Source organism: Limulus polyphemus, unplaced genomic scaffold (assembly GCF_000517525.1).
Source record: "Limulus polyphemus unplaced genomic scaffold, Limulus_polyphemus-2.1.2 Scaffold121, whole genome shotgun sequence".
NCBI classification, from domain to species: domain Eukaryota; kingdom Metazoa; phylum Arthropoda; class Merostomata; order Xiphosura; family Limulidae; genus Limulus; species Limulus polyphemus.
In genome coordinates this window covers 262,081-274,283 of record NW_013665731.1, presented here as the reverse complement: position 1 = coordinate 274,283, position 12,203 = coordinate 262,081, and the positions used below count along the sequence as shown (strand labels likewise).

General features: G+C 32.6%; 1 protein-coding gene across 2 annotated transcripts; it reads right to left on the bottom strand.

Moving 5' to 3' along the window:
• Positions 1 to 2,023: 2,023 nt before the first annotated feature.
• On the bottom strand, positions 2,024 to 11,820 carry LOC111089423. 2 transcript variants are annotated; one of them, XM_022401894.1, is made up of 3 exons: positions 11,746 to 11,797; positions 11,409 to 11,576; positions 2,024 to 5,517 (listed from the first exon to the last, which is right to left on the bottom strand). In XM_022401894.1, the coding sequence occupies exon 3, from the start codon at positions 5,486 to 5,488 to the stop codon at positions 4,511 to 4,513; it is 978 nt and encodes a 325-aa protein (XP_022257602.1). In that variant the 5' UTR covers positions 5,489 to 5,517; positions 11,409 to 11,576; positions 11,746 to 11,797; the 3' UTR covers positions 2,024 to 4,510. The 2 variants fall into 2 exon arrangements, with proteins under 2 accessions (XP_022257602.1, XP_022257597.1); XM_022401889.1 differs by lacking the exon at positions 11,409 to 11,576 and having other exon boundaries at positions 11,746 to 11,820.
• Positions 11,821 to 12,203: the final 383 nt, after the last annotated feature.

The window sequence follows — 12,203 nt, the reverse complement described above, 5'->3', positions numbered from 1 at the left end:
GAAGTGGCTGTTAAGACAGTCACGTTATGAGGACCAATCCCGCAAGCATAAGACATTATTTGATAAGTCTAAGAGTCCAGGTGCTGTTTTAGAATGCCGCCAAAAGTTTCAAGCTAAGACGTTCAATACTGTCATTGACGCTCTTGTTAACTGTTTACGCGGTAGGAAAGAGACTTCTGGATGACCTTGTATCCATAAAAATTGAACCTCTTCACAAAACTGCATCTATTCTACAACAAGTACTCAGATGATTTGGAAGTCCCTGACGAAGTTGTTGAATTTCAGATTTTAGTGTTAACCTATTTTCCCAGCAGCTCTTGTGGTGGCAGTAACAAGAAAGAGAGCATAGAATAGTGCATACTGCAGCAAACTGTTACACGAAGGAAACAGTCTTGGTCTATGAAAATGTAGGCGTAGCCCTTCACAATATACTTGACATTAAATGTGTTCTTAGCTAAGGGAGCACATTCATTCTCAAAAATTGGAGAGCCTGAACTCAAGAGTTACGTTCTACAATACAAGAACGCTTTGACGTTAATGTTAATTGAGAACGACAGTGTAAAGCTAATAGATTTCACCGACATCACTGATGAAGATGCAAGGCTAAAAGCCATAAAAAAGTTGCGAGTATTATAATAAATAATCAAATATGAAGTGTATAATAAAATAATTATTATTATTTGTAATTAAGCACAAAGCTACACAAAGGGCTATCTGTGCTCTGCCCACCACGGGCATCGAAACCCGGATTCTAGCGTTGGAACTTTTACATGCTAAATAAGCAAAAGAATCAGTATTGAAATCGTCATGTTCAATATGCATATAAAAAGTATATTTGAATTGGTTTTACCCAGCCATACTATACTTAAAATTTACAAACACGACATTCGAAACTTTAAAAGACTGATAACAAAAACTAATTCACTTTATTAACTATTAATAAAGCAAAGTTCTTGGCAGTGCTTATTGTGATGTAGTCTAACTGAATCTTTACATTATTGAAATTCATGAATGTTTAGTATCTTAAGATATAACTCCTGTTAAAATTATCGCTGAATTATGCTCAAATATTTACCAATAGTTGTCAGCCATTAGAGAATTGTAGGTCAACAGATTCTATTTCTGGAACTATTAATATCAACTTTTTAATGCTGTGTTACTGGATAAATTTTCTTTTTTTCGTTATTAGAGAAACCTCCAATCCTTTATAATGACTTGACAGTGCGTATTTTTATTATAGGTTTTACTTGGAACTGATAAGATCAAATCCACCATAATTTTTTCGAATAAGTGTGTTATCAAACTGTAAGAAGACTTTTCATGTTTGTTTTTGCTTTGTGTTAAGTAATGATCATGTACTTCTTTACTGATAAACTAATCTCACTAAAGCCAGAATCCAGATGCCAAAAGTAATTAAAGTGACTGGTGTTTCGTGCCATTATCTCTCAACTCTTTATACATTACAGAATATCTACTTTGGTCGAGAAATTTAAAAAAACATCCATAATTTTTTTACAGTAAGACTACAAAAACTAAAAAAAATACATTATTACCTGGTCAATAGCCTTTTGTAGTAAATAACTGAATCAAATAATAAGAGAGGTATAACATCAGATTGGAAAGAGTTGATGTAACACGTTGTAGTCGTTTGTATGAAATACAGTAAATAACATATAATACATTTATCTCAATAGCATGTCTGATAAGAATCTGGTGATTTTTATGTGTTTCATTTGTGATCAAGTATTAAATATAACATATAATGTTGACAAGTTATACTTGGAAGTAGAAACACAGGATTTCTATATGTGTTTCATTTGTGATCAAGTATTAAATATACCTTATAACGTTGACAAGTTATACTAGGAAGAAGAAACACAGGATTTCTAATAGAATCTGGATTACTAGCTTGACACAATATATCCTTGAACTCTTGTATGGATAGTTAGAAAAGTAAAGTATTCTGAAAAAAATCACTATGCAATATATAAAGCATTGACAAGAAACAGAACATAAAACAAAGCATTGTACAATTGGTTGGTTTATTCAAGATATAAAACACTGAAAACAAGCACAGAAGACAAAACGTTATACAAATAGTTTGCTTATTCACTGACAGTAAGCACGGAAAACAAAATAAAGCATTATATACATTGTTTCTTTATTAATAAGAAGCCAGTTAAAGAAATACACGAGAATTGATATAAACGAACGGTTGTTAGAAAATACCATTTAATAATATATATATATATATACATGAACATATATATATATTTAGATGACTTGTCGTAGAAAGTTACAGTAATCATGATACAATAATTGAAGTTCACTTAAAAATCTCGGTTGCTGAGAGAAGAATACAAATATAAAAGAATTCCATACAATTAGTGTTTTCTGTATCTTTTGTAATTATTAAGATTTTGTGTCTATTTTTGTAGGAATGTTCGTGCATCTATAGGTTTTTTTCATCAAACTGTTTCTCACACATAGACACGAATAAATGATTATCTGCCATCGACTTAGGTGGGAGAGTGGACGGTTTTTTTCGACTCTACCGTGCCTAACAATCTTCAATATTAAAAAAATCTATTTAACATATACAAACTAAAAGCTTTCTCTAGTATAGTATAAACAGATAATCTTTATCTATCTTCAGAATAAAATTCTTTCTTTTCCAATTTCCTTTTGCTTTCGTTCATGAAATCTAATGTTTCACGAATTTCTGTATTCACGTGCAAAAAAATGGAGCAATTAAACTTTCCTAAATTAGGATGATTTCAAAGATATTCAGATATTAAACAGAAATCAATGTAAAAAGATTGAAATAACAAAACACCAACAAGAAAATGATCTACGATATAGTATTATTGCTGACTAGGAGAGGTGAATTATTTTTTTTAGGTTTTCTACTTTTGATATAGCGAAGTATAAACCGTATGAACAAACATGGTTAATTTTAACATTTCTAGAACGTTCCCGCAGCGTAGTTTCATATTAAGAGATTTTATTTTTACCGTTGAGTATCACGAGACAAATGACGTCAGCATTCAGTATTCCCTGAAAATGAAAAGATTAACAACCAGCATAAAAAAAATAGAAAAAATGAAACATTTATTTGCAGTTACTTAATACGATATAGTGTGTGAATTTTACAGTAGTTAATTCAATTTTAAATATCATAAAACATGGTTATTTTCGTTTTCAGTTTTTAAAACTCTACGAGTAACAAACTTTACAGTTAGTTCTAAAATTGCCTATTTCACAATATTCTATTAAATTAAGATTTTTCACAATAACAACAAATCACTGTAGCCTTTAAACAATTAAAATATTACAGATGCATTATTCTAACAAGTGTTGTTGCCTTTACAGTTCTAAGCCGAAAAATAGGTCATCTGGGCTCTATCAACTACGGGGAATCGAACCCCATATTTAAGTGTTATAAGTATGTAAGTTAACTGCTGACGAACTGGTGGATACCTAGGAACTGTAAATTGCTCCAAACTTCTTTTTAATCCTTCCTAAACATTGAAAATAATGATTATTTTTAAGTCATCAACTAAGAACCAATTAATTTTTAACACACTTTCAAAACAGCTACTAACCTTAACACTTCTATTGCTGTATCTACAAACTGGGGAATGATTTTTATGTCATTTTCAAGCTCAACTTTTGTCAAACACTTATCACTCGTATAAAGCTAATACTTTAGTAATTTTTTTGTAGGAATCATTATTATTATTAACCAGAGGTGTTAAGTGTTATTGAATCCTTTTATAGATGATTCTCCTTCTCTAGTAAGCTAAAGTTTCGATCACGATGAAGCCATGATGCAACGTATACTCTCGAACAACCAAAATGATGAACAAGAGCCACAAATCATATGTTGTTTCTAACGGCGTTATATGTAATAACTGACTTTAGGAAGAACTGCTTATGACATGTGTGTACGTACGAGGTCATTGTTTTTCCACCGGTGACATGTTCGGTAGGTTAATTTTTGAAGTTTAACACGATTTAGTTAAGGCCGCAGTCGGTCCTATAGACAACGCCCAACTACTTCCTTTAGCGCTTGAGGGCAAATTACATCTCTTTTTTTTTTTTTACCTTTTATGTCCTTATGAGGTATTATAGATTTTCAATCAAATGTAAGAAGCTGTGGTGTTATTTCAAAATACACAATATTGGCTTATATTACAACAACTGAAAATATGTGAAATATTTACAATTAATAAATTATTCTGTTGAAGTGATAAGCGTTATTTTTAGCAAATACGCTTCTTGTACGAGATATATTCATCTGTGAAAAGCAACAATTATATAAATGTAAATGGAGAAATAAATGTAGTACAACAGTATCCAAACACAGTTTTTCAATCCAAATTTCATCAAAAGTAACAGTTTTCTCTAGAGCGGGAGCGCAAGACCGCGAATTCTTTACTTTCAGGTAAAGTTTATGCCAAACTTAAATGCTTTGCCACCAAGAAATAACTAAAGAATGTCTTAGTTTTCATTTTATTACTTTATCATAGCTAGGAGGCGGTGTCTCTGCCTGCTGATTATAGGTTCTTTCCATAGGGTTACAGACTAAAGCTAAAGGACAATCTAAAGCTATTTCATAGGATGGTGGATCATCCCTGATTGGCAACTGAGTGGATCTTGCATTATCTGTGAAGAACGAACGCGATACGCATGGCTGAGCGACCGGGAGTGTTGTTTGATCCCTGATGTAAGCTTCTTGGGTTGGTGGTGCATGATAAGAAGACCTTGAAAGGCGGCTGGTCGATTGTACCCGATGAAGAGAACTTGAAGAATGTCGTCGAAAGGAACGGTATGTTCTATAAGGGTAAGATGACCTCATGTTCTGGTGGTGAGAAGATCTGGATGAATAATGACGAAATGAGGAGCTATACGAGGGATGGCGAAGGGAGGAAGAGCGTAAATGTTGGAAACTGGAGGGAGAACGAGCGAGAGGAGAGTCAACGACGGCAGAAGAGTGCTGCTCTTGCTGGGGTGGGGAGCGGTTGTGGTAGTGGGAAGATAGGTGATAATGTACTGGGGCGTGGGTGTATGAATGCAAAAGAGTAACTCCTGAGCGAACATCACGCATGCCACTAGTTGATGGGACGTTGTACAAATTATGTGGTGTAGAACGATTGGTCATTGACAGTATATAGTGCTGCGGAATCTCACTTGTCACTTCAATATGTGGCGTGGCTTCCTCCAAATGACACTGGTGAGCACGCAGCAACGTCATCAACATGCAGGAAAAGACAGCCACTAATAGCAGCCCAAAAGTTGTGAGAAAAATGCGCCTGGTGGGAGGCACATCCTGTAAGTAGATTACTACCGGTATAGCTACAGGTAACACAAGTAGCAAGCAGCGAAGCAGACTCTTGTTGAGCTCAGTGCTAGACGCTTTGGCCACGTCCTGGTCAGCCACACTAACTTCAGGTTGTTGAACTGTCTCTTGTGCGCTGTCGTCCATTACTTCGTCATTTCCTCGAGTACTGAATCCTTGATGTATATAGAAAAATGTGTATTCAGAAAATATATTATTATTATACAATCTTTAGCTTTTTGTGTTAAACTCACGTTTATTTACGAAGTACATTTAAAAACAAAATTATTCAACTGAAAAATTATTTTGCTTCAAATATTTCCTACTCTCTCACTCTAATAACCAACATCATCCAAGAATACAATTGTCTTGTATTATAAAATCATAAAACTAGCGAAACAGATATAAATTACGATAGTCTACTTATGGTAAAGACACATTTCGTTAGCCATTATCATTTATTCCAGGTTTGTCATATGTTACATATAAAAAGTAGTACAAATCCTCAATTACAAACTGTATTTAAGATTTCATTTCTCTTAACCTTTGGCACGAAATGTTTCTATCTTATAAATAAATATTATAAAATAATTCTAACTTAAAAGGTAGTGTGTGTCACGTCACGCTTGAATTATTTCGATTTCTCTAAAAATAAGGAGTCATAAAAGCCAAAATGCACTTATTCTGATAGAAAGTTCATTTACTTCTGCCCGTTACGATTTTAGTGACGGGGTGCAAGGGAGCCGTGAAACCTTATAAGTGTAGTGAGTGTTGGTATAATATGTCTAAAGTAAAGACGTAGTGTAGGATATCCTAGCCTAGAGCCAAGTGCATAAAATTTATCATAAAAGTAAAAAAAATATCGATTCAATTTTAAACTTAAATCGTTTCTAAATTAAGCAATTTTCTGTTATATCACCAACGTTTTTAATAAAAACAAACCTCTTTAATTAATCAACAGTGACTCTAAATTAAGAAACCAACAAATATTTTTCAAGTTTTGTTGTCTATACATTTCAGTTTATACTTTCAAGACATAAACTAATAACAATATTAGATTATACTTTCGTTGCTAAGCAATATGACGTAAAAGCCATTGCTGGAAGTAGTGTTACCAAAACGCACTGGCTTTTCTATATATTAGAAGTTGTTAATGTAACTGATTTTTACCAATAATTATTATATGAATATGACACGAATTCATTTCAGGAATGACCTTAATTTTGATTGGCCCACAAAGGAATTTACTGACGTTTGACTGCCTTGACTGCACTTTTCTGCTTTTTTGTTGGTCAAGTATAATTACGCAAAATTTATTTATTTCAGTTAGCTATGAAATGTGAGGTTAGGACATACTATGAGGTGAGAGTGGTAGTATTTGACCCGTTATTTTTGACGGGCTATACACTAGTATATATATTTAATAACCAGCAAGAATGATTGTGTTATTTATAAAATTGGATATGAATGACATGCTTTACACGTTGGTGAAGCAGAACGCAAAGTAAGCACGTGCATAAATTCAATGTTCACAGATACCATCTGTGTGGTGCTAATAAAACTAATTTTTAAAATGAGTATGCTAAAAATTTCAACCATAGAAAATATTAAGTACAAATACAAAATTGAAGAGACATCATTAATTCTAAGATAAAACTAGGCATAATTCAAAGTTTTTGGCAAAAAAACGTAAATATTTCTGCTTCTAAATGGAGCTCCTGACAAAGACTCAAAGCTGAAATATCGAGCTATTAAAATAATCTAATATACTTTGATTAACAAGTCGTTTCATTATGTAGAAAACCAAAATTAAATCACCATCTAAGTCATAATACCGTTTTTCCAATCTCTGCAGTGTGATTGGCAAATGTTAATCAAAACTCCACTACATTTTCAAGTTTTAAGCGCTATATTTTTAAATTTGAGCTTACTGCCACTCGTGAATATAAAAAGGGCCATTCGCGAGCGCAACAACCTACGAACAATCGTAGCGCGTATGCAGTGGCTGCACGCAGTAAAAATAAATTTTCCTAGCTACTGGATGTAGTGGAGAAATGTGCAAGCTTTATCGAACAGAACTAAGTAAACAAACAACAGTCAAGGAGAGAGGTAGAGGTCAAGTGTGTACCTGATCCTCCCGGGTCTCTTAACCAAATCACAACCACAGAGAAACATAAAGATAAGGACTTAACTAGATAAACCGTTTAATATATATCGATTTATTTTCATTAAAATCCTTTTATTACAAGTCTTTGTCAGTAATATTTTCCAACAGTTTAGTGTCAGTGTCAGTACAGTGCTTTTAAGTGTGTTTTAGCAGTTTCTTAATTTATTTTTCATAATATGGTATTCTACAAAATCTCTGAAAGTTTGTTAATTGACATTATCACTTTTTTAATTGTCGTTATCAGTTTGTTAACTGCGGTTTTCTTAACTGTCGTTCTCCATTTATTAACAGTTTTCTCAGTTTTTTAACAATGCTCTCATTTTGCAAACTGTCCGCTCAGTTTGTTAATTGCTGTCTTTAGCTTTTTAAATCGTTCTCAGTTCGATAGTTGCGTTTTCATTTGGTTAACTGTCATTTGCGGCCTTTTAACTCGTTTTGAATTTGTTGACTGTGTTCTCAGTTCGTTAACTGTCATTCTCAAATTGCTAACTTTCGTGCTCAGTTCAAGATGGCCAGTTTTTTATACTTGTTAGTGTAGTATATTGGAGGTTTTGGAATAGTTTCCTGTCAAAATTTTATCATCTGGTATTGCAAAAGTCATGAAATTGTCCTTGTGAACTTTGGTTTTCAGCGAGATGAGAGTGTTCCATGAACGTTTCTTTAAATTATTTTTCACTTCTTGATGAAATATATTTGTTAATGTATTACTGGGAAGTGAACCTGATTTTTCTATTTCCAACAACATGGACTTCTCATAAACAAATTATTATTTAACTACTAGCATTCACTGTGATAAAAGTATAGACGCAGCTTTCTTTATAATAAAACAGTTAACGCATAATCAACCAACCATATTACTTTTACGTATTTCCCTTTAGTATGTTTTTGTTTACGGGAAAGTATGAAACGCACTTTAGAATATGAAAAGTCATGATAATAATTCAGTTTCGTGATAATAAATGGTTATTAAGCTAACACATTATATTTGTAATCTAGAATCAAATTCTGGGATTTATTTAACTATATATATATATATATATAACAGCAGAAAATATTACCATTAAATAGATTTATATCTCAACTCAATTCTAATTCTAAAACCGCGAAACATGGGGTCATATCTCAACTTAATACCCATACTAAGAGCGTATAACTAATCACGAAGAAGCAAAATCTCACAAAAAACAACACACACCAAAACCGAAATATTTGCTACTTTATTTCTTCTCTAGCAGGTTTTTGTTATCGTAATTATTGTGTCCAATGTTGTAACCATGGTAACGAGTCTGTTTCGTGACTCCATTCCTGGGAATATCTTATATGAATGATACTATCTACATTTGAGTAGTTAAACGATCGCAGTACAAATTCTGCGCAGTGAATACAGAATAAAACCTGTATCGCATATCTTCAATTCTTGAAACACAGTAAGAAAACATAGCAGAATAATATATGAGCAAAATAAACCCGATGAACTCTTAATCAAACAATCCTATATTCACATATCTATAAAATTAACATGTTCTGCTTAACTCAATCTCTGTAATATTTGAAAGAAACGAAACAACCATCTCCTCTACAAAGAAATTACTTGGATGTAAACTATTTGTGAACAATTTCGCTTTTTTGGGATATAACAGTGACTGTATTTGCTCTTATTATAACACTGTTCGCCTTTGACATTTTGATGATGGTAACACAACGATGATGTTGCTTATATACTTGTATGTGTTCAGAGGCTGAGTTCGTTATATTGAATCGATTTTAGAGTTTCACCACGTACGGTCATACTCTATCTGGTACCTTGGTAGGTCAGCGGTAAGTTTTCGGAATTACAACACTAAAATCCACGGTGGCCATAGTGCAGATAGCCTATTGTGTAGTTTTGCACTAGGTACAAATAGTTAAAACCAAACAAGTCCTACCTGATGACTGTGCATTTTGACAATAGCCCTGTAGCGCAGTTTCCATTTCAAAAGGATCCAACGAAAGGTTATCATATTTAAATAACACCACTCCTACCTGCAGACTTTCCATAATCAACCTAGTGTACAAGGACGACGGTTTTCGAACGCCCTTTTGAACAGTCCATTCGCATAGAAATCCAAAGGCGTTGTGTCGGGTGACTTGACTGGTATGTATTCCAATGAAAGAGCATGAATATCTTTCTTGATTATGTTGTTTTTTGTTACTTGGGGTATGAGGACGGTTTTGTCACTGATCTTTATGCTGTAGATTCTCACTTGATGCAACACACCGTACTTTGCTTAACACGACTGGGGATGATTTTTGCAGGTCTCTTTGTGAATGGTCATGAAGTCCCAAATTGATCCACACTCCTTTGTTTTACAATGCCATTAAGTACAAGGGACATTTCAGTCTTGGAAATACTATATCTCCAATCCGAATACATCTTTATGATCTTAGTGTATTAATATGTTGCGTCGAAAAGAGCTACTACACAATTCTCCAAACAACGTCCAAATGTAATTCTGATTCATGCCGTCCTACTGCTACTTTATATCGGCTGTGTTTGCCAAGTGATCATCTCAGTTTCATATTCAAAATCTATTTAACATAACGTACTCAACCGCGTATTCAATTTATTATATGAATCCTATTATATGACTTACTAGCTGAGACTAGACAATATACCTCTTTGCTGATATGATGTACTTTTAATTCGTTAGTAATATGAATGCAAGTTCTTTTGTTTTCTGTTAACATAACAATGGCAGTATTGTTTCTTAATATGGTTGTTCCTTTTCGATATATGACTATTTTCTGTTAATATGACAATCACTGTATTTTTTTAAATTTAACTGTTCCTATCTGTCATATAGTACCTAATTTCTTTAAATATAACAACGATTTTATTGTTTGTAAACATAAGTGTCCCTATTTGAAATACAATATTTCTGTTTGTTAGTTGTAGAAAAATATATCGGTATTAAGTTCATTTGGATAAGAAAACATTCATATGACTGATATAGTAAATCCAAGTAGTATCGATTAATTGTCATTGGTTTCCATAAACTTTGCTGTTGATAATGTTTATAATCCTCATTTTTAGGAATGTCTGTCAACTATTATCAAAAATAAACATAAATATAAATTATGATCAGTTTTATTCAATTAAGCGTTATAAATGATCAGTTTTTCTTCTCCTAAGCATTGTTATAGATTAGGATTAGTTTTAACTGTGTAGCTTGTATTAACAGTTTTCTGACATCAATTATTATGAGTTCCATTAATGACTGCTGATGACCTATAGTGTTATTGGTGAAACAGATCAATGTTTCATCTGTTAAGCATTATTATAAATTATGATGAGTTTTTCTTTTGCTAAGCATTTTTATAAATTAAAATCAGTCTTTTCTTCTGTTAAGCATTATTCTAAATTAAGCTCAGTTTTTCTTATGTTAGACATTATTATAAGTTATGTTAAGTTTCTTTTGCAAAGCATTATTATAAGTTATGAAAAAAATTTCTTCTATTAAGCATTATTATAAACTATAACCAGTTTTTCTTCTGCTAAGCATTGTTATAAATTTAGATCAGTTTTCCTCTGCATTATCATAAATTGTAATTAGTTCTTAAAGAGTATAATTTGTATTAGCAGTTTTTTGTGCTCTCCGGAAAAATATAATTTTGACAACAATTATTATGAGTTCCATTATTGATTGCTGATGATTTACAACTGTCATTGAAGATGGCATGTAATGTTATTGCTGAAACAGATGAATGCTAGTACTTGATGTTCAAGCAAAAAGTGCATGCTGAATTTGAGTTTCCAAATTCATCATCCAAGGCGTGACTCTTTCTACCAACATTCTTGCCTTCATTTCGAGATATCATTTAAATTAATACTTGATTTATAACTTAGAAATATTAGAAAACCTGTTATATTTGCTTTGTGTTGATCACAATGGGCTGTCTCTGTTGTGTCCACCGTAGGGATCGAATCACAAATTTTTGTTTTGTAAGTCCTCAAGCTAACCGCTGAGCCACCAAAAGCATGAACAGGTCAAGATACTATCTACACAATATTTCATCCATCACAAAAACCTATGAAGAATATGTTTTAATCAATTCCTCCTGTTAATTCAAAGTCAAAAGCACATTTACTGCTCTCTAAATATTTATTTAAAATACAAACTTAACTTTACCAAACTATACTACAGTGAGTAATTGAAATATATGCAAAAACCAATCAACATTTCAAAGACATGCATACCATAAGTTGTCTTCCAAATCTCCTGTGCAAATATGACATCATATTATTCACAGCTTGGCCGCCTTGATCAACTTGACCATAAGCCCTTTCGAGTCAAGTCACTATCGATCAGTGACTAAGGCTTCATGAAATGGTGGAACGTTTAAAAGTTGAAAAACCGGAAAATGTGCTTCATAAAATAGTAAATGTAAACTAAAACTATGCAGTAAATTGTTTAGCTGATGTTGCTTCTCTTCGTCTTGAAGTATAATGTATAAGTATATGTAATTGTAAGGTTATGCATCTCTGAAATGGTTTTACTTTAATTATATTAGGAATAGAATATTTAGTATTTGATGAAAACTTTGTAACATAATGTTAGCATAAGTTTCGCCATTTCTTTAGAGCAGCTAGAATTTGTTTGATGTTAAGCACAAAGCTACACAATGGACTGTCTGTGCTCTGCCCACCGCAGGTAT

Excerpts from the sequence above, each read along its gene's own strand:
- LOC111089423 (XM_022401889.1), bottom strand. The coding sequence starts at position 5,488 with ATGGACGACAGCGCACAAGAGACAGTTCAACAACCTGAAGTTAGTGTG.